Genomic DNA, 23,177 nt, shown 5'->3' with positions numbered 1-23,177 from the left:
CTGCGTGTGCTAAACGAAATTCGTTTTGCCTTAAATATTTCAAAGCACACGCAGGTCTCCATGAACGAAATCAGCCCCCACCGCAGTGGAATCAACCCCCAGCTCGGCAGCATTCCAAACTGCCCGGTAGTCAGTTCGGCCCTGGTTGCTGGCTTGACACACTGGGTTTCACCGGTGGGCTGTTGGAGAGCTTCTATAAAGTGACAGGGATGAGAGGGATAGCAGTGGTTAGGGAAACAGGGCTAGAGATACCAGAGGCTCAGCTGTTTTGGAAGCCACCAGATTCCATGTCTCTGGAAATGGCTGATGGTGGCATACAGCTCGAAGCAGCCCTCGACGGGATGGTCACGTTGCACTGGGTCATAGGGTATGCAACAGAACACAATACTACACAGTTGAACAGCACTGCACACAGTGTGAACCCCTTAGAAGGATCAAAGGTGCTTCCTGGCTTGTTTTGTGGCTTTGCAGCCAGTTGGTAGGTTCTAATTAGGTGTAATTGCTTCAGGGAAGCGGCCTCCTTCCCTACCTACCCGCGGTTGTTGGTTATTGCTGCACTGCGTTATCTTCAGTTAAAATTTGTGTTGAGCTGAGGAGAGGCTGTGAGCCTGTCAAATGTGGCTACTTTTATTTTATTTTGGTGTTTATCTGCAAACCAATGGAATCGATTATCTCGTTGGTGTAGTTGTTTTAGACTGTTGATTGATTACTTTATTGAAAATTATGTTTTGATAGTTATGGTGTGATGCAAGAGGTTTGTACTTCACTGAAAAGCAAATCACAATTACGGAGCAGTAATTCCAATTAAAACTACCACATCAAATGATGCAAACTTTTTTAATAATCCTTTTCGTTTTTTTTAAAATTTTCTAAATCCCAATCTGCATACAAAAAAAACCAAACTTAATACTATTCATAATAATTAACTAAATACATCTGCATCCTAGAATGGGACTTTAAAAACATCAGTGCATGGAAGAAAATGGAGACATGACAACATCCCTGACCTGGTCGCGAAAGAAGCGGAGCCAGGTAGCTAAGAGATGGTGTATGACACAATGCAGCTTTTTAGGACCGAAAACACAGCAACGAGTGAACCATTTGCACAACGGAAAGTTCTTCCCCCTCCACAGAAGGGGATGTGGAAAACGGACTCTATCGAGAAAGGGTTCCTCAAGGTGTGTCCCTACAACTGTACAATCAGTCTTGTCTCATCTTACGCCCATCATGGCCGGCTTGCTTATTCTAAGACTGGCTTTCACTTCCTTCGACCAATCTGGGCCATCAACTGGGCATTGGCTGCGGCCTTCGCCCGCATGTTTTTTGCCTTGGCGATATTAAAGAGGATGTTCATGAGGTTGGTGGGAACGTCCAGCGAGAGCGTAAATTTGGTTCGGCGGTCGCTCTTTGCCTTGTTCTGGTACACTTTCCCCTTCAGCTGGGCTTGCGAGATGTACTTGTAGCGGGCCCCTGGGAACGTCCTTTTCTCCTTGTCCTTGTCATCTTCTTCCTCCTCTTCTGAGAGAAGGTCCTCACCAGGGAGGTAGTCTAAGCCTCTCTTGCTCAGCAATGAATCCTCCTCCAAGTGTCGCCTTTTGGCATCGGAGAGGACTTCGTTGAGACAGCTGAAGAGGGGCTCGGCTTTGTAGACCTTGTAGGAGATGTTGGTTCGGGCAGCACACAGCATTATCAAAACAAGAAAGAGCCTGTTGCGAGGCATCGTTGCAGCCTGGACCTTTGGAAACAACAAGAGGAGAGACGACAATGTCAATGGTGACCAGGAAAAAAAGGGACACATTTGTAGAATATAGAAAAAGGCCTTAGTTAATCAGACACACATTGTTGAAGGGCACACACTGTTCCAACAGTTTTACTGTCAACCGGAATGGGGAGTTAGAAACTTATCTTTTTCTTAGAAATTGCATTTGTCAATAGAAAACTGGTAGATATCCCCACTGCCACGACCCTGAACATATAAATAGTAGAAAGCCAGAATCTGCCTTCAAATGTTAGTGATAGAAAGAGTGAAGATGACAGCTGTGAGAAGAATAGTGCTAAACATTTCCAGTCAGTACCTGTCTTCTTGAAAGTGAATACCATGGTTAACAGTGCAGAACAGAAGCAGACCAACAACTGCAAACAGACGGTTTGTACCAGTGATGTTGACACAGGCAAAATACAACAGTTCTCAGGTCTCAGACGAGGCAAGTAAAGGATAACTTTCTTAAAACAAAAGGGTAGAAACAACACTGTTGAACTCAAGGGCAAAGTGTACCAGCAAACATAGTGATACTGTGACTGGCAGATTCTGAGCGGGATAGAGGGAAAAGGTAGAGATGGGGTGCTTGGAAAATAAATTACATTTCACACAAACACAAGTGAAACAGTGACCTTCAAACCGTACCTATTACAGTTATTCAATAAAAAGAGGTGTGGTTTAACAGTAAAAACGACAGTATCAGAACTGGAAATAGTTCTGAGATGCAGGGGAAATGTGCTCCAGCAAAAAAAAAAGTAATGGAACTCTGTTCTTATTAGTAGTACCTTCTTCCTTCAATCACTGGAAGAATGCCTTCTAAAGCTTATGGATGACATGTAGAGTATATTCATTCACAAGTGGTACATCGGTACTGATGCATCTTAGAATTTAAGAAACATTGTAGAGGAAAATTGACGCAAGGGAGGTTTTCTGGAACGGTCTCAGTCCGGGTTCTGGTACTTAAAAAAAGAATCATACTTTTCCTGAGTAGCGACGCGGTGTACTCTTACTACAAATTATGCCCTGCACTCAATAGACATTTGCCAACAAATTATTTTTAATGCTTTGCAGGAACTTTTTTAGCCAGGGCAGCGAAAAATACAATGATCATAGAGCCTTTTTTGTAGCAATCGTTTTTGTTGAGGTGTTTTTGGTCAGAATCCTTTTAAATATAAAAGTATAAAGGAAGCAGGCGTGGCTGGACTTCCGTGTTTATAAGGGTATGGGCAGCAGAGTCTCTGATAAAAGATTTGTGGTGGGAAGTGGTGTACCCGCCATTCCTTACAGAGAATGGCTTAGAGGGAGGATTGGTCAGATATACAATTATTTAGGGTTTTGGTGTAAGAATATTCGCGGGTATGAAAATTCCTAATTCTTATAATCAGAGCCGGCTTTAGCACCGATGGTGCCCAAATCGACAATCCTTGTTGACACCCCCCAAGAAAAATCTCCTTCTCCATGAATTCACTCACTACCAGGCTCCACCAGTGCCCCTCATCTCTCCATAGCCCCTCTCTCACATGCTTTTCATTTATTTTGTAGCGGTACTCAAACCTATGTAGGGTGTCAGAGCACTTCACTTCACACACATTATACGGAGACAGTGATTCAGACGTGTGTAAATCGGTCTACAGGAAATGTTACATGAGCTAATGAGGAGTTCAAGGTGTAGGAGTCACATGTCACCGATACTGGTAGGCAGTACATTTTAAGAGTGTTTGGTCTATAATTTCAACACAGATTAGTTTTTGGAGAAGAAGCACAAACTCAGAATTTAAAAGTTACCGCAGTGGTTAGCTTTACTAATATGAATATATTTCGACCCAAATGGACCCCTTTATAAAAAAAATTGGATAATGTAAGAATTGTACAAAACGTAACATTGTGACCTATACCATGCAGTTTGCATGAAACTCTTTGATGCTTTATTAAGGTTCTAATTTGTGAACTTCAAGTAACAAAAGGATATGTGACAAAACCAGTAACCCACTGAGCGACGGTGATTTGCATAGAATATGTTGTTTCAGGGGCGTAATACAGGCCCCCGCAGCCCACGAGGTGCGGGGGGCCCCTAGCTCCAAGGGGCCCCCTCGGCACTGCACACCGGCTGGAGAGCTCCTGATTGAGCCCGGAGGGAACCCCCCCCCTAAGTACCGTGCAGGGAGGCCCCCTCATTTTTTGTTACGCCAGTGTGTTGTTTGCCGCAGTCATCTTTATCTTCTCTGCTACTGTAGCATGGGTGGAAACCAGGAGCGTCCCTTGCGAATACAAGGTAAGCCGTTTTCTTTCTTTTTAAATTTTATTTTCCCTCGTCGCCATCTGTTGACTCCCCACCCTGCCCCAACGCTCTTACCTACACGGGCAGCTCCTGATGCCACTAGATAAAACTCCGATCTCTCTCTGGCAGGAACATTAATCACCAGAGTTAGATTGACATTTTTATTGTTGCCTGAAAACGTCTGAATACACAAGAAACTCTGCAGTGGGTGCTTTTTAAAGCCCTATTATTTCCCAACATAGCAACCCCGAGGTCAGCGACAGGTGCGGCTGCACCCGTGGCACCGCCCTGCGTATCATAGAGTTCTATAAGGTGGGCATGGTCTATTGTTCTTAGCTTGAACAAGATCAGATCCGGTTTCTTCTGTCACCAGTAGCAGCAAGTTCATATTGTTTCTTATTTCTACTAAAGGCAGGTGAAACAGCGGGCCATCAATTATCCATTCCAACATTTTAGCGCTACAAAGAGGGAGAGTCTAAAAAACACACATATCCAGGGCGTTTATGTTACCCAAAGACTTGCATGGAAGCCGAGGCCATTTTAGACGGGAGACAGCTCAAATAAAGCCATGTTGGGCTTAAAAAATTGTGAGTCTTCTGCCCGAATGGGGTCTTTTGGCATGTATGCATCATGGACTTGTTTTTTTTGTTTGAATTATTTTATTGGTTTACATAAGCAGTCGGTTGATACACAGTTATACAATGTCAATATAATAAGACAATATGTTGTCTACTTACAGTTGCATAAAAAAAAGATGGTACATTAAGGAAGTTCAGTGGCAGCACTCATCAAAGCAGTTGACATGCATAACGATTCTTGTTGTATAGAGGCTGCGACAACATTTATAGGTATCTTGTATGCAGTGGGCACAATAGCATTCTACGTTGCAGGGCAATGTATCATCAGATTGTCATCGAGCAAGGTGTAGTGGGAGATGGCATGTGCTTGTGGCTTAGTTTCGTGTGTGCCTGAGTCCTGGTTCCCAGCGTGTGGTAGCGCCGGATGCTGTATACAATTTGGTGTACCGAGCATCAGGCGTGGCCAGTCCTCCAATTCAACATATCCAATAATTTAACAAATAAGGCAGTTAAGGCTGCCATAGTAACTCCCAAACAAGACCCCTTCAGGGGCAGGAGGGCAAACAGGGCAAAACAGGGAAAAAAAGGGAAGAGGGTCTCAGGTATCATGAAGTGATCGTTGAGTGGGGTGGAAAGAAAAAATGAGGGGGATAGGTCGTGTCATTAGATGTACAGTGTCATGATGTGGGTCTATATGCAGCCGTGAAGGCGGGTGCACGGGTCAGTGATTAGTATGGTGAGAGTGTTGTAGTCATTACTCAATGGGTCAGGGGAGGCCGGTCTGGCACCAACCAGGAGGTGGTATGGTGGGAAGTCCTTGGGCTCGTAGGAGCCAGGGGGGCAGCGCGGTCTAGTTGTGTGGCAATATCTCATCCCATAGGTGTTCGTTCCGTCTGGTATGCCATCTCCTAAGTGATCCCTTGAGCCAAACTAGCCTGTTGGAAGGATCTCAGGGTATCATCCCAAAGTTGTGCAATTGGAACCTTCCTTAACCCTGCAGTTTCTTCTCGGTGTAGTGTGATGCTTTCAGCTCTCGCCCAATTAGTGAAGGAAGTGCACCAATATTTAGTGAGCGGGGGTTCACCCTTCTTCCAATGTTTGGTGAGCATGCGTTTGGCAGCGATGAGCCCTAAATCCCAGAATCTGGCCAGTACTTTATTCAATTTAGTCCTTTTATACAACCCCAGAATGCATGCTTCCCATGTGTGGGGTAGGCCTGCGCCTGCACTTTGCGTCAACAGGGTCGTCACTTCGTTCCAATATGTAGTTAGAGTGGGGCAATTCCAGAGCATATGCAGAATGTCTGCGCCAGCCAGGGTACATCGGGGGCAGCTAGCGTTGGTAGTCACAAAATATTTATTAATATTATCCGGTGACAAATACGCCTGGTGTAGGATGTAAAACCGTATTATTTTGAAGCGTGCGCTGCGAGGGATGTTTACAAGGCTGGCCAAGATCATTGTCCACTCCTTGTCGGTCCATCCCCTCCCTCGGGAAGCTGCCCATTTATCCCGCAGTGGCTGTGTGGATCGTTGTGTGTGTACGAGAAGGGCCTGTGCTAGCCAATGTATAATATGGGAGCCATTACCCATTACATGTAGGTACTGTATGAGAAGATGCATTGGCAATTCCTCTTGTATGTCACCCCAGGAGTCTGTGTATGTGCGCAACAGTGATGCATGGAGGAGGAATTGTCCGGCTGGTAAGTCTGCATTCTCTGCCAGTTCTCCGAAAGGAAGCAGTGCTTCATCCGCATAAAGATCACCTATCGTTTCCACTCCAGCCACCGTCCAGGCCTCTAACATGGTCTGTGTTACCACCCCACCTCGCCTAGGGGTACCTAGCAGGGGAAGCGCGGGCGCATAGGGCTTTACCCCCTGGGTCAGTTTCAGGCTACGCAGGAAGCACTTGCGAGCCACCGCTAAGTGTAACGGTAGCGGGCGGGGCCCTTTGGTCAGGGGGTGAAATAATGTACAGATTTGCACGTGAGTCCATGCCGTGATGTCAGTGGCGGTGTCATCCAGATTTCTCCCACCCAGCCAGCACGACACCCATTGCAGCTGCGCTGCCAGATAGTACAGTTCTAAATTGGGGACTGCCAACCCCCCCATCTCGGTGGGCGTGTAGAGTTTTGTCAGTGCGACTCGGGGTCTTCCAGCATTCCATATGAGGTTCCGGATCATGGTGTCTAAGTCGCGAAACACTCGGGCAGGGACATAGAATGGGATATTGGCAAAGTGATACAACAGCCTTGGCAAGACTATCATCTTGGATAGCGCTATCCGGCTGTGCACGTTCAGGGGTAGTGTCTTCCAGAAGGCCATCTGTGCACGCAACGAGGAGATTGTACGTGTTAGGTTTCCCTCCATTATGTCAGGCGAGTTCCGGTAGATGTGCATCCCGAGATATTTGAACGTAGTGGGATACCAGGCGAGCCTCTCACCACTGATGCGAACGTCACACTCCTGTGTGTCGGGGCTGAACGAGTACACACCAGATTTGGCCCAGTTGACTCTCAGGCCCGACACCTCCTCAAAATTCTGGAAGATGTCTGACAGTAAGTGCGGCACACAGGTGAGGTCTCGCACGTATAGGAGCAGGTCATCCGCATAAAGCGAGACCACATGTATGCATCATGGACTTGTTGGTGCGCCTGCATGGAATTTTATGAAGGCCCAAGAAAACATACAGTAGATATGTGATGTGAGGTATACGGAGCCTTCGATGTTGTGCTATCAGACAGTACCCTCTGGCGGAGATAGGAGTGTACTACACAGTCTGGCTAGGTTCCTATGTAGTTGTTTCCCTATAGGAAACAGCAAGCGAAGTTTTTTTTTTTTTTACTTTATTTATCATTTTCAGTTTATATCCCTATTACATTAAATCTAGTAAGGTCAAAATCTCATCTCCCTGCCGCACTATACAGATAAATCCTCACAGCAGTTCCAACAAGCAGGTCAGTTACAGTGCAGTGGCGAGGATAATAGGGGGCTCACGGTTGCCCTTTATATATGTGCATTGTCCTTGAAAACCTTACTGAACTATATAGGAACTCCCCCCTCTCACTCCCCCACCCCTTCCCCCCAACTCCCCCCCCAACCTACCCCTGCTGCCGGGTCTAGAAAAGAATAAAAAAGAATAGGGTCTAAGTCATCCGTCCTCTATGACGGGTCACCAAGTGTCGCATCGTCCTGGGTCTGGGCTTCCCCTTGCCCCAAGGTGACCAAGTCCAAACTGTTTTGCGCCAGTGGGGTATCCTGACTCACCAACTCCTGAAACATTACCCCCAAGCCTGTAGGACCTCAGGTAGCTTTCCATCCCTCCTCGTGTGCCTCATGTGTTCTTCTTCCGCCAGTGCCCATTCCCTCATGTCTGCCCTCCATTTTGGCAGCGTCGGGCCCTGTGGGGACAACCAGTGAATTGCAATACGACATCGAGCTGTAACCAGGCCTAGCATCAGGAACCGTCTGCTCACCTTTCGTTTAGGGTCTCGGGGGATCAAGCCCAGGAGGCAGGGGCGGGGGTCTAAATCTATTACCCATCCCGACACCTTTGTTAAAACCTCTAGCACCGACACCCAGTATAATTGAAGGATGGGGCACGTCCAGACCATATGCACAAAGTCTGCCAGGGGACTACGGCAACGCGGGCAATGGGAATCTCTGGTAGCGTCTATAACCTGAAGACGTTTAGGGGAAAGGTAGGTCATATGTATCATATTGTGCTGAATTAATTTAAATCGATTGCTCACGGACACCTTCCGCACACTTTCGTGTATCCTTTCCCATTCACGGGGAGTGATCTCCTGCGGACACGCCTGCTGCCATTTATTCTGAGCTGGGATGGGGCAGTGAGCTAAATAACGGTGATGGATCAAGCCCTGATCTTTGGACTGGGTAAGAGTGGTCTGCTTAATTCAGTCACTCTGTTCATCACCACCCCCTTTTCTGAGCCATTTATCCTCTATCGCCAATGGAACAGCAAGCGAAGTTACAGTAAGAATGCACATATACTACTGGTTCAATTTGCTGTTCAGTCTGCGCGACAAGGTTAGTCTCTTCTATTTGGAATTTTTTTATTAGAAACACAGAGGCTTACATTTCACAACCAAAGGCCAAGATCTGTAGCATTTAGCGCAGAGAGTACGACAAAAGAGAGAATCAGGAATCAATTGGAAAGGAGTTGTCTATAAGAGGACAAAGAAGGGGGCGAGAGAGAGAAAGAGACTGCAAGTGGGAGACAGAGAAGAGACAGACAGAGACTGGTAGGCAGTAGTGAGACTGGGGTTGCCGTGTTGTGACAGAAAAAAATCCCAGGCCATGACACATTGAAAATGCGTGAAATTAACCACAAAATAGCCGTATTTCTGATCGAAGGGTAAGAGCCTTCAGAGGCAATTTCATTAATACACCATCCATACTCCCTCCCAATCCTCTGGCCAAGAGGTAGCTTTATTTATAGCATGCACTTATAAAATAATATATCAAGGAGGAAGGCATTCACAGGTAGTTATTGACTCTGGTGATGTCTTTGCCTTGGGCACCTGGTCTACCCCGCTCAATAACCACACACACAGAATTATAATATAATATATATTGCTGTTATAATTCAAACCCTAAAAATGTGATATTAAATTTAAGGTTGTATTTTTTGGGTGTACTATTAAGGTGGAAGGTTATAAGACAAATACCTATTTTTGTCAGAAAAACTATCATACAGAAAGGATGATAATAGATTTTAGTTACAATATATAATTTATTAGTGAGGCCATAATAACATTAGTAATTGTGGGTGAGCTGTATGGGATTTCAACTTCTTAAAAATGCCGATGCTCTGCTGGAATCGCAATCATTGATAGGAAACTGTTTTAGCTCAAGATTTTATGGTGAGTGATTAAGAAGCTAAAATGAGGATACACTTTCTATAGGTTCACAAATATCCTTCTCATCCATGTGAGAAAAAGTCTGATATGCTGAGTAAAACATATACTTCCAACAGAAGCAACATCCTTTCAGCGGATCCCCCTGTGTTGTATGGCAGCATCACCACAGAGGTCTAAAGAGCGCCTAGAATGCAAACATTCTATTTTCATGGAAAAGTCAAGGAATTCATGGATGGTATTTTGCTGTAATAAGAGTTACAGAAATGAAAGCATATCCTGCAAAGGAGGCAGCATTAAATGAACAATAAATAAGGGATTTCATTTTGCCATGGGAATTATAGTTAGTGTTCCAGAAAGCTAAAATGAGGACATGTTTTCTGTAAAATTCTCAAATATCCTCATAATACATTTTAGAAACAAACCTGGCATTATGAGTGAAACATGTATTCTAAAAGCAGTCTGTCAATTGACTCTCCTCTGCTCTGTTCTATGTATGTGGTTAGAAAGCTGTTTTCTCCAGCGTCATGTCTTCCTTTGACTGGACGTTCGGTGATATAGGTGAACCCTCTGTTTCTTTCTTAGAACTCTCTGATCATCACAGGCAAGTAATAGATGAAGACGTCATGGTGACAAATGTGTTGATTCTGTAAAAAGGCTTGTTTAAGGTATTTTATTTATTTTATTTTATTTATTTTATTTAATGCATTTTTATAAAGCACGGACTTTACCCGAAGGTGTCAGAGCACTGTACAATAGGTACTAGCGATGAATGTCATGAGTAGCTAATGAACGACTAAAAGCCAATCAAAATGCACCATATTGGTGGTGCACAGCTGTCTGGTTATAATTAAGGCTCCCAGTTTTCTGTTTTTACTGTTTTTACAGATAAATACAGCAGGGCCGGCTCTAGGCTCACGGAGGCCCTGAGCAGGGAGTGTAGGTAGGGGGCCCGAGGCCGCCAAATCCCTGCCAGGGGCCGCCACGCAAATATGTATCTAAGGATATATATTGGCGTGGCGGCCCCTGGGGTTTGGCGGCCCTGTGCAGGTGCACAGCTTGCACATGCCTTAGGCCGACCCTGAATACAGACAGAAAGCAACGTGTTTCTTGTCTGTATTCACTTAATAATGGGAAAAATAGGAGAAATTTGGCTTTCTCACATATGATTATCCATGATTTCATTCATGAATTCCAGGCCAACAGCTGAACTGACTGGCAGCCCGGAAAGCTAAAAAAATAAGATGAGAAGTCCTTAATATTTGTATATTTATACATATATTTGTAGTGGAATACACTCTAAAAAAATAATGGAATAAAAGGGGACTGCCATGAAACGGTTTACCTGATACCTTGAAATCCTGTCCCAACCATTACAAATAATCATTGATTTCTAAGACTCAGCAGTTAGAAATAGGTTGTACCCCAAAGTACAATTAATTCTCAAACTCTGTATGTTGAACGTTCACAATTCAGCTGAAACATTTCTCAATGTATTACAGTAGCAACCGGTATTTGCTACAAGTGGCGGGGTGGGCGGGTGAGATGGTGGCATAGGGGTCATAAGAGAGGGGGGAAATACCAAATAATAATAATAATTTTTAAAAAAACGTATCTTCAGCAAGCCGCTTCAAGCTCCTCTGCTCCTTCCTCTTCTTCAGGCACAGGCTCACTGCCTTCCCAGTAGCCAATCCTGAAGCTGCTTTCAAGAGCAGCTTCAGGATTGCCCTGAGCACTCTTGATTAGCATGTGAGGATAGACTGGGAGTCTGTGCATGCTCTCTCCAACCCCAGCAATGTAGCTGGGGTTGGAGAGAGCCTCACTGTCGGCGAGGTTTGGCCAGCCTGAGACGACCGTCCAAACCGTCATGTGCAATGAAGGCAGCGCACACACCACTCCCCTCACTGTTGTCACCACCCATGAACCGCACCCAAGACAACCGGAAAGGAGAACTAAAACAAGTGTTTTAATGTTGCCGGAAAGGAGAAATAAAACAAGTGTTAGCGACGATACTCCACCATAGCGGAGGAGCCGCTGCTGATGTATTAAAGATCAAGAACATATCCTGGGTGAACCCCAAACCCTTTTACTTTCAATTGACCATACTTAGAACCCTCCCAAAAAGAAGATGCAACAGATTTCAGTGTTAGGGTGTCCACATTTAAACAGAGAATGGCGTTTACCCTCAAGACTGTGGGAGGGCCTAGTCCTTCTGACTCCTACAGCTGAGGAATAAAAACACACTGTGGCATATTTTCAGGGAGCTAGCGCTGCCAGGGCATAATTTTTTTGGGAAGAGTAAAGTCAGAACTCTCTTTATTTATCGCAATACATTTCTGACATGGAATAATTCATATGTTGGCTGGGACTGGGAGAGGAGGGGAGTGGTTGGATGCAATAGGAGTCAGTAATAAAATGTGTTTAATAACAGCTGAACCTGGCACTTCCAGGCAGGCCCAGGTGATCTGATTGGATTGTGAGATGGTACTTTGTTAAGGAACGTATGTGAAACATAATGTGGAGACATGTAGCTGGGAGTTTTGAAAGAGAGCTGCGATATCATCAGAATGGATGGAAGATGCTATGCGAATGGTGGGTGAGTGGTGAGGAAATGGCTTTGATAAAGTTTGGTAACGATGGAGATGAGGAAGAGGAGGATGGTGATAGGTGGGATCATGTGGGGAGGATGGAATGGCTGAGTGAGGCAGGACAAGGAAGTGGGAGCTGCTGCATGTTTGAGGTCTCCGGAGAAGTTGTGGGAATCCAAGGTTGCTGGCTTGACACACTGGGTTTCACCGGTGGGCTGTTGGAGAGCTTCTATAAACTGACAGGCAAGGTTTGGCCAGCCTGAGACGGCCGTCCAAACCGTCATGTGCAGTGAAGACAGCGCACACACCACTCCCCTCACTTGTGTCACCACCCATGAACCGCTCCCAAGACAACCGGAAAGGAGAACTAAAACAAGTGTTTTAATGTTGCCGGAAAGGAGAACTAAAACAAGTGTTAGCGACGATACTCCACCATAGCGGAGGAGCCGCTGCTGATGTATTAAAGATCAAGAACATATCCTGGGTGAACCCCAAACCCTTTTACTTTCAATTGACCATACTTAGAAGCCTCCCAAAAAGAAGATGCAACAGATTTCAGTGTTAGAGTGTTCATATTTAAACAGAGAATGGCGTTTACCCTCAAGACTGTGGGAGTGCCTAGTCCTTCTGACTCCTACAGCTGAGGAATAAAAACACACAGTGGCATATTTTCAGGGAGCTAGCGCTGCCAGGGCATCATCATTTTTGGAAGAGTGAAGTCAAAACTCTCTTTATTTATTCCAATACATTTCTCACATGGAATAATTCATACTTTGGCTGGGACTGGGAGAGGAGGGGAGTGGTTGGATGCAATAGGAGTCAGTAATAAAATGTGTTTAATAACAGCTGAACCTGGCACTTCCAGGAAGGCCCAGGTGATCTGATTGTGAGATGGTACTTTGTTAAGGCACGTATGTGAAACATAATGTGGAGATGTGTAGCTGGGAGTTTTGAAAGAGCGCTGAGATATCATCAGAATGGGTGGAAGATGCTATGCGATTGGTGGGTGAGTGGTGAGGAAATTACATTGATAAAACTTGGTAACTGTGAGGATGGAGATGCAGAAGAGGAGGATTGTGATAGGTGGGATCATGTGGGGAGGATGGAATGGCTGAGTGAGGCAGGACAAGGAAGTGGGAGCTGCTGCATGTTTAGGGTCTCCGGAGAAGTTGAGGGAATTCAAGGTTGCTGGCTTGACACACTGGGTTTCCCCGGTGGGCTATTGGAGAGCTTCTATAAAGTGACAGGGATGAGAGGGAGAGCAGTGGTTAGGGAAACAGGGCTAGAGATACCAGAGACTCACCTGTTTTGGAAGCCACCAGATTCCATGTCTCTGGAAATGGCTGATGGTGGCATACAGCTCGAAACAGCCCTCGACGGGATGGTCACGTTGCAGTGGGTCGTAGGGTATGCAACAGAACACAATACTACACAGCTGAACAGCACTGCACACAGTGTGAACCCCTTAGAAGGATCAAAGGTGCTTCCTGACTTGTTTTGTGGCTTTGCAGCCGGTTGGTAGGTTCTAATTATGTGTAAGTGCTTCTAGGAAGCGGCCACCTTCCCTACCTACCCGCGGTTGTTGGTTATTGCTGCCATGCGCTATCTTCAGTTACAATTTGTGTTGAGCTGAGGAGAGGCTGTGAGCCTGTCAAATGTGGCTACTTTTATTTGATCTCGGTGCTTATCTGCAAACCAATGGAATCGAATATCTCGTTGTTGTGGTTGTTTTAGACTGCTTATTGATTACTTTATTGAAAATTATGTTTTGATAGTTGTGGTGTGATGCAAGAGGTTTGTACTTTACTGCAAGGCAAATCACAATTACCGGAGCAGTCAATTCAATTAAAACTACCACATCAAATTATGCAAACTTTTTTTAATAATCGTTTTCGGGTTTTTTTAAACATTTTTCAAATCCCAATCTGCATACAAAAAAATAAAACATAATATTATTAATAATGATTAAATACATCTGCATTCTAGAATGGGACTTTGAAAACATCGGTGCATGGAAAAAAATGGAGACATGACAACATCCCTGACCTGGTCGCGAAAGGAGAGATGGTGTATGACACAATGCAGCTTTTTACGACCGAAAACACGGCACAGAGTGAACCATTTGCACAACAGAAAGTTTTTCCCCCTCCACAGAAGGGGATGTGGAAAACAGACTCTATCGAGAAAGGGTTCCTCAAGGTGTGTCCCTACAACTGTCCAATCAGTCTTGTCTCATCTTTCGCCCTTCATGGTCTGCTCACTTATTCTAAGACTGGCTTTCACTTCCTTCGACCAATCCTGGCCATGAACTGGGCATTGGCTGCGGCCTTCGCCCGCATGTTTTTTGCCTTGGCGTATCTAAAGAGGACGTCCATGAGGTATGTGGGAACGTCCAGCGAGAGCGCAACTCTGGTTTGGCGGGTGCTATTTGCAGTGTTCTGGTACACTTTCCCCTTTGGCTGGGCTTGCGAGACGTTCTTGTAGCGGTCCCCTGGGAACGTCCTTTTCTCCTTGTCATCTTCTTCCTCCTCCTCAGAGAGAAGGTCCTCTCCAGGGAGGTAGTCTAAGCCTCTCTTGCTCAGCAATGAATCCTCCTCCAAGTGTCGCCTTTTGGCATCAGAGAGGACTTCGTTGATGGAGTTGAAGAGGGGCTCGGCTTTATAGACCTTGTAGGAGATGTTGATTCGGGCAGCACACAGCATTATCAATATAAGAAAGAGCCCGGGACGAGGCATCCTTCCAGCCTGGAACTTTGGAGAAGGACTAGAGGAGAGACAGCAAAGTCAATGGTGACCAGGAAAAAAAGGGACACATTTGTAGAATATAACAAAAGGCCTTAGTTAATCGGACACACATTGTTAAAAGGCACACACTGTTCCTACCGTTTTACTGTCAACCGGAATGGGGAGTTAGAAACCTATCTTTTTCTTGGAAATTGCATTTGTCAATAGAAAACTGGTAGATATCCCCACTGTCACGACCCTGAACATATAAATAGTAGAAAGCCAGAATCTGCCTTCAAATGTTAGTGATAGAAAGAGTGAAGATGACAGCTGTGAGAAGAATAGTGCTAAACATTTCCAGTCACTACCTGTCTTCTTGAAAGTGAATACCACGGTTAACAGTGCAGAACAGAAGCAGACCAACAACTGCAAACAGACGGTTTGTACCAGTGATGTTGTCTCAGGAAAAATACAACAGTGCTCAGGTCTCATACGAGGCAAGTAAAGGATAACTTTCTTAAAACAAAAGGGTAGAAACAACTCTGTTGAACTCAAGGGCAAAGCATAAAAGCAAACATAGTGATACTGTGACTGGCAGATTCTGAGCGGGGCAGAGGGAAAAGGTAGAGATGGGGGGCTGGGAAAATAAATTACATTTCACACAAACACAAGTGAAACAGTAACCTTCAAACCGTACCTATTACAGTGATTCAATAAAAAGAGGTGTGGTTTAACAGTAAAAACAACAGTATAAGAACTGGAAATAGTTCTGAGATGCAGGGGAAATGTGCACCAGCAAAAATAGAAGTAATGGAACTCTGTTCTTATTAGTAGTACCTTCTTCCTTCAATCACCGGAAGAATGTCTTCTAAAGCTTATGGATGACATGTAGAGTATATTCATTCACAAGTGGTACTTCGGTACTGATGCATCTTAAAATTCAAGAAACATTGTAGAGGAAAACTGACGCAAGGGACGTTTTCTGGTAAGATGTTAGTCCAAGTTCTGGTACTTAAAAAAAAAAAATCGGACTTTTCCTGAGTAGCGACGCGGTGTACTCTTACTACAAATTATGCCCTGCACTCAATAGACATTTGCCAACAAATTCTTTTTTAAGCTTCGCAGGAACTTTTTTAGCCAGGGCAGCAACACATAAAATGATCATAGAGCCTTTTTTGTAGCAATCGTTTTTGTTGAGGTGTTTTTGGTCAGAATCCTTTTAAATATAAAAGTATGAAGGAAGCAGGCGTGGCTGGTCTTCCGTGTTTATAAGGGTATGGGCAGCAGAGTCTCTGATAAAAGATTTGTGGTGGGAAGTGGTGTACCTGACATTCCTTACAGAGAATGGCTTAGAGGGAGGATTGGTCAGATATACAATTATTTAGGGTTTTGGTGTAAGAATATTCGCGGGTATGAAAATTCTTAATTCTTATAATCAGAGCCGGCTTTAGCACCGATGGTGCCCAAATCGACTATCCTTGTTGACACCCCCCAAGAAAAACCTCCTTCTCCATGAATTCACTCACTACCAGGCTCCACCAGTGCCCCTCATCTCTCCATAGCCCCTCTCTCACATGCTTTTCATTTATTTTATAGCGGTACTCAAACCTATGTAGGGTGTCAGAGCACTTTACTTCACACACAATATACGGAGACAGTGATTCATACGTGTGTAGAAATCTTACATGAGATAATGAGGAGTGCAAGGTGTAGGAGTCACATGTCACCGATACTGGTAGGCAATATATTTTAAGAGTGTTTGGTCTATAATTTCAACACAGATGAGTTTTTGGAGAAGCACAAACTCAGAATTTAAAACTTACCGCAGTGGTTAGCTTTACTAATATGAATATATTTCTACCCAAATGGACCCCTTTATAAAAAAAATTGGATAATGTAAGAATTGTACAAAACGTAATATTGTGACCTATACCATGCACTTTGCATGAAACTCTTTGATGCTTTATTAAGGTTCTAATTTGTGAACTTCAAGTAACAAAAGGATATGTGACAAAACCAGTAACCTACTGAGCGACGGTGATTTGCATGGAATATGTTGTTTGCCGCAGTCATCTTTATTTTCTCTGCTACTGTAGCATGGGACGAAACGAGGAGCGTCCCTTTGCTGGAGCCGTTTTCTTTCTTTTTAAATTTTATTTTCCCTCGTCGCCATCTGTCGACTCCCCACCCTTCCCCAACGCTCTTACCTACACGGGCAGCTCCTGATGCCACTAGATAAAACTTCTATATCTCTCTGACAGGAACATTAATCACCAGAGTTAGATTGACATTTTTATTGTTACTTGAAAACTTCTGAACACACAAGGAACTCTGCAGTGGGTGCTTTTTAAAGCCTTATTATTTCTCAACATAGCAACCCCGAGGTCAGCGACAGGTGCTGCACCCGTGGCACCGCCCTGCGTATGATAGAGTTCTATAAGGTGGGCATGGTCTATTGTTCTTAGCTTGAATGAGATCAGATCCGGTTTCTTCTGTCACCATTAGCAGCAAGTTCATATTGTTTCTTATTTCTACTAAAGGCAGGTGAAACAGCGGGCCATCAATTATACATTCCAACATTTAGCACTACAAAGAGAGAGAGTCTAAAAAACACACACTATCCAGGAAATGTATTTTACCCAAAGACTTGCATGGAAGCCGAGGCAATTTTAAACGGGAGACAGCTCAAATAAAGCCATGTTGGGCTAAAAAATCGTGAGTCTTCTGCCTGAATGGGGTCTGTTGGCATGTATGCATCATGGACTTGTTGGTGCGCCTGCATGGAATTTTACGAAGGCCCAAGAAAGCATACGCTGGCTGTGTGAGGTATACTGAGCCTTCGATGTTGTGCTATCAGACACTACCCTCTGATGGACATTTGAGTGTACTACACGGTCCAGCTAGGCTCCTATGTAGTTGTTTCCCTGTAGGAAAAAGCAAGCGAACTTACAGTAAGAATGGATGCACATATTACATATTACTGGTTCTATTTGCTGTTCAGTGTGCGCGCCAAGGTTAGTGAATTTTTATTAGAAACACAGAGGCTTACATTTCACAACCAAAGGCCAGGATCTGTAGCATTTAGCGCAGAGAGTACGACAAAAGAAAGAATCAGGAACCAATCGTAAAGTAGTTGTCTATAAGAGGACAAAGAAGGGGGCGAGAGAGAGAAAGAGACTGCAAGAGGGAGACAGAGAAGAGACAGACAGAGACTGAGAGGCAGTAGTGAGAGTGGGGTTGCCGTGTTGTGAAAGAAAATAATCACAAGCCATGACGCATTGAAAATGCGTGAAATTAACCATAAAATAGCCGTATTTCTGATCGAAGGGTGATAGCCTTCAGAGGCAATTTAAATAATACACCATTCATACTCCCTCCAAATCCTCTGGCCAAGAGGTGGCTTTATTTATAGCATGCACTTATAAAATAATATATCAAGGAAGAAGGCATTCACAGGTAGTTATTGACTCTGGTGAAGTCTTTGCCTTGGGCCCCTGCTCTACCCCGCTCAATAACCACACGAACAGAATTATAATATAATATATATTGCTGTTATAATTCAAACCCTTAAAATTTTCTATGAAATGTAAGGTTGTATTTTTTGGGGGTACTATTTAGGTGGAAGGTTATGAGGTGCATACCTATTTTTGTCAGAAAAACTAGCATACAGAAAGGATGATAATAGATTTTAGTTACAATATATAATTTATTAGTGAGGCCATAATAACATTAGTAATTGTGGGTGAGCTATATGGGATTTCAACTTCTTAAAAATGCTGATGCTCTACTGGAATCGCAATCATTGATAGGAAACTGTTTTAGCTCAAGATTTTAAGGTGAGTGGTTAAGAAGCTAAAATGAGGATACATTTTCTATAGGTTCACAAATATCCTTCTTATCCATGTGAGAAAAAGTCTGATATGCTGAGTAAAACATATACTTCCAACAGAAACAACATCCTTTCAGCGGATCCCCTGTGTTGTATGGCAGCATCACTACAGAGGTCTAAAGAGCGCCTAGAATGCAAACATTCTATTTTCATGGAAAAGTCAAGGAATTCCTGGATGCCATTTTGCTGTAATAGGAGCTACAGAAATGAAAGCATATCCTGCAAAGGAGGCTGCATTAAATGAACAATAAATAAGGGATTTCATTTAGCCATGGGAAGTATAGTTAGTGTACCAGAAAGCTAAAATGAGGACATGTTTTCTGTAAAATTCTCAAATATCCTCATCATACATTTTAGAAACAAACCTGGCATTATGAGTGAAGCATGTATTTTAAAAGCAGCCTGACAGACGACTCTCCTCTCCTCTGTTCTATGTATGTGGTTAGAAAGCTGTTTTCCCCAGCGTCATGTCTTCCTTTGAGGGGACGTTCGGTGATATAGGTGAACACTCTGTTTCTTTCTTAGAACTCTGTGATCATCACAGGCAAATGTTAGATGAAGAAGTCATGGTGGCAATTGTGTTGATTCTGTAAAAAAGGCTTGTCTAAGGTACTAGCCATGAATGTCATGAGTAGATAATGATCGACTAAAAGCCAATCAAAATGCACCATATTGGTGGTGCACAGCTGTCTGATTATAATTAAGGCTCCCAGGTTTCTGTTTTGACTGTTTTTACGGATAAATACAGACAGAAAGCAACGAGTTTCTTGTCTGTATTCATTTATTAAGGGGAATAATAGGAGAAATTTGGCTTTCTCACATATGATTATCCATGCTTTCATTCATGAATTCCAGGCCAACAGCTGAACTGACTGGCAGCCCAGAGAGCTAAAAAAATAAGATCAGAAGTCCTTAATATTTGTATATTTCTACATATATTTGTAGCGGAATGCACTCTAAAAAATAATGGGATAAAAGAGAACTGCCATGAAACGGTTTACCTGATACCTTAAAATCTGTTCCCATCCATTACAAATAATCATTCCTTTATAAGACTCGTTGTACCTCAAAGTTCAATTCGTTCTCTAACTCTGTATGTTGAACGTTCACAATTCAGCTGAAACGTTTCTGAATGTATTACAGTAGCAACCGGTATTTGCTACAAGTGGCGGGGTGGGCGGGTTAGGGGGTGGCATAGGGGTCATGAAGAGAGGGGGGAAATACCAAATAATAATAATAATTTAAAAAAAAAACGTATCTTCAGCAAGCCGCTTCAAGCTCCTCTGCTCCTTCCTCTTCTTCAGGCACAGGCTCACTGCCTGCCCTGTAGCCAATCCTGAAGCTGCTTTCAAGAGCAGCTTCAGGATTGCCCTGAGCACTCTTGATTAGCGTGTGAGGATAGACTGGGAGTCTGTGCATGCTCTCTCCAACCCCGGCAATGTAGCTGGGGTTGGAGAGAGCCTCACTGTCGGCGAGGTTTGGCCAGCCTGAGACGACCGTCCAAACCGTCATGTGCAGTGAAGGCAGCGCACACACAACTCCCCTCACTGTTGTCACCACCCATGAACCGCACCCAAGACAACCGGAAAGGAGAACTAAAACAAGTGTTAGCGACGATACTCCACCATAGCGGAGGAGCCGCTGCTGATGTATTAAAGATCAAGAACATATCCTGGGTGAACCCCAAACCCTTTTACTTTCAATTGACCATACTTAGAAGCCTCCCAAAAGAAGATGCAACAGATTTCAGTGTTAGGGTGTCCACATTTAAACAGAGAATGGCGTTTACCCTCAAGACTGTGGGAGGGCCTAGTCATTCTGACTCCTACAGCTGAGGAATAAAAACACACAGTGGCATATTTTCAGGGAGCTAGCGCTGCCAGGGCATCATCATTTTTGGAAGAGTGAAGTCAAAACTCTCTTTATTTATTCCAATACATTTCTCACATGGAATAATTCATATGTTGGCTGGGACTGGGAGAGGAGGGGAGTGGTTGGATGCAATAGGAGTCAGTAATAAAATGTGTTTAATAATAGCTGAACCTGGCACTTCCAGGCAGGCCCAGGTGATCTGATTGTGAGATGGTACTTTGTTAAGGCACGTATGTGAAACATAATGTGGAGACGTGTAGCTGGGAGTTTTGAAAGAGAGCTGCGATATTATCAGAATGGGTGGAAGATGCTATGCGAATGGTGGGTGAGTGGTGAGGAAATTACATTGATAAAACTTGGTAACTGTGAGGATGGAGATGCAGAAGAGGAGGATGGTGATAGGTGGGATCATGTGGGGAGGATGGAATGGCTGAGTGAGGCAGGACAAGGAAGTGGGAGCTGCTGCATGTTTGAGGTCTCCGGAGAAGTTGTGGGAATCCAAGGTTGCTGGCTTGACACACTGGGTTTCACCGGTGGGCTGTTGGAGAGCTTCTATAAAGTGACAGGGATGAGAGGGATAGCAGTGGTTAGGGAAACAGGGCTAGAGATACCAGAGGCTCAGCTGTTTTGGAAGCCACGAAATTCCATGTCTCTAGAAATGGCTGATGTTGGCATACAGCTCGAAGCAGCCCTCGACGGGATGGTCACGTTGCACTGGGTCGTAGGGTATGCAACAGAACACAATACTACACAGCTGAACAGCACTGCACACAGAGTGAACCCCTTAGAAGGATCAAAGGTGCTTCCTGACTTGTTTTGTGGCTTTGCAGCCGGTTGGTGGGTTCTAATTAGGTGTAAGAGCTTCTGGTAAGCTGCCACCTTCCCTACCTACCCGCGGTTGTTGGTTATTGCTGCCCTGCGGTATCTTCAGTTACAATTTGTGTTGAGCTGAGGAGAGGCTGTGAGCTTGTCAAATGTGGCTACTTTTATTTGATCTCGGTGCTTATCTGCAAACCAATGGAATTGAATATCTCGTTGTTGTGGTTGTTTTAGACTGCTAATTGAATACTTTATTGAAAAATATGTATTATAGTTGTGGTGTGATGCAAGAGGTTTGTACTTGACTGCAAGGCAAATCACAATTACCGGAGCAGTCATTTCAATTAAAACTACCACATCAAATGATGCAAACCTTTTTAAATAATCGTTTTCGTTTTTTAAAACATTTTTCAAATCCCAATCTGCATACAAAAAAATAAAACGTAATATTATTAATAATAATGAAATACATCTGCATCCTAGAATGGGAATTTAAAAACATCGGTGCATGGAAGAAAATGGATACATGACAACATCCCTGACCTGGTCGCGAAAGGAGAGATGGTGTATGACACAATGCAGCTTTTTAGGACCGAAAACACGGCACCGAGTGAACCATTTGCACAACAGAAAGTTCTTCCCCCTCCACAGAAGGGGATTTGGAAAACGGACTATCGAGAAAGGGTTCTTCAAGGTGTGTCCCTACAACTGTATAATCAGTCTTGTCTCATCTGACGCCCATCATGGTCTGCTTACTTATTCTAAGACTGGCTTTCACTTCCTTCGACCAATCTCGGCCATGAACCGGCAGAGTGGGCTAAAGAACGGTGATGGATCATATCCAGATCTTTTGACTGGGTGTGAGTGTTTGATTGGTTCAGATGATCCATCCATCACCACCCCCTTTTGTATCGCTTTGGCCGCCATAAGTGTGGCAGGGTATGCTCAGACGTGAGTCCCTTGCTCACTTTGCCACTGGATTCAAGCAAGCCGGGCTGAAGACGGCTGGAATGCCAGAAACCGGTCCTCGGAAGCTTGTTTCCGGTCCAGGGAAGGCATGGCTTGGCAGTTCGGGCTGGACTGTTCCCATGAGGCACAGGGTCAGACTGATTTGCATATAGCCATGTCTGAACTGGGGTGACAGAGTGGGCTAAAGAACGGTGATGGATCAAACCCAGATCTTTTGACTGGGTGTGAGTGTTTGATTGGTTCAGATGCTCCGTCCATCACCACCCCCTTTTGTACCGTTGTGAACACTAAAGAGCATGCGCATGAGGTCGGTGGGAACGTCCAGCGAGAGCGCAAGTCTGGTTTGGCGGTCGCTCTTTGCCTTGTTCTGGTGTACGTTGTCCTTCAGCTCGGTTTGCGAGACATATTTGTAGCGGTCCCCTGGGAATGTCCTTTTCTCCTTGACCTTGTCATCTTCGTCCTCCTCCTCTTGAGAGAGATGGTCCTTACCAGGGAGGTAGTCTAAGCCTCTCTTGCTCAGCAATGAATCCTCCTCCAAGTGTCGCCTTTTGGCATCAGAGAGGACTTCGTTGATGGAGCTGAAGAGGGGCTCGGCTTTGTAGACCTTGTAGGAGATGTTGATTCGGGCAGCACACAGCATTATCAAAATAAGTAAGAGCCCGGGACGAGGCATCGTTCCAGCCTGGAACTTTGGAGAAGGACTAGAGGAGAGACAACAATGTCAATGGTGACCAGGAAAACAAGCATTTACAATGCAACGGTCTCGGCATTGCAAAAGTTAGAGCTATTAGCATTGTAAATGACAATGCCATTTACAATCACT

General features: G+C 44.4%; 2 protein-coding genes across 2 annotated transcripts in view; both read right to left on the bottom strand.

The window, feature by feature from the left end:
• Positions 1 to 835: 835 nt before the first annotated feature.
• LOC144771667 (urocortin-3-like) overlaps positions 836 to 23,177 on the bottom strand; it is a 201,259-nt gene continuing 178,917 nt past the window's right edge. The window contains exon 2 of the mRNA XM_078656019.1: positions 836 to 1,735. Coding sequence (XP_078512145.1) covers positions 1,259 to 1,720 — 462 coding nt within the window. The 5' untranslated portion in view covers positions 1,721 to 1,735 and the 3' untranslated portion in view covers positions 836 to 1,258. The remainder of the gene's footprint in view (positions 1,736 to 23,177) is intronic.
• LOC144771655 (urocortin-3-like) lies at positions 14,071 to 14,817 on the bottom strand. Its single transcript, XM_078656012.1, has one exon. The coding sequence runs from the start codon at positions 14,815 to 14,817 to the stop codon at positions 14,362 to 14,364; it is 456 nt and encodes a 151-aa protein (XP_078512138.1). The 3' UTR covers positions 14,071 to 14,361.

The sequence above is a fragment of the Lissotriton helveticus genome, chromosome 1_1 (genome assembly GCF_964261635.1).
Source record: "Lissotriton helveticus chromosome 1_1, aLisHel1.1, whole genome shotgun sequence".
In the NCBI taxonomy this organism is placed as follows: domain Eukaryota; kingdom Metazoa; phylum Chordata; class Amphibia; order Caudata; family Salamandridae; genus Lissotriton; species Lissotriton helveticus.
Note: the sequence above shows the minus strand (reverse complement) of the source record. Positions and strands in the feature narration are given on the sequence as shown.

Bases quoted from the DNA above. Each gene is read 5' to 3' on its own strand.
- LOC144771655 (XM_078656012.1), bottom strand. From the start codon at position 14,817: ATGCCTCGTCCCGGGCTCTTTCTTATATTGATAATGCTGTGTGCTGCC.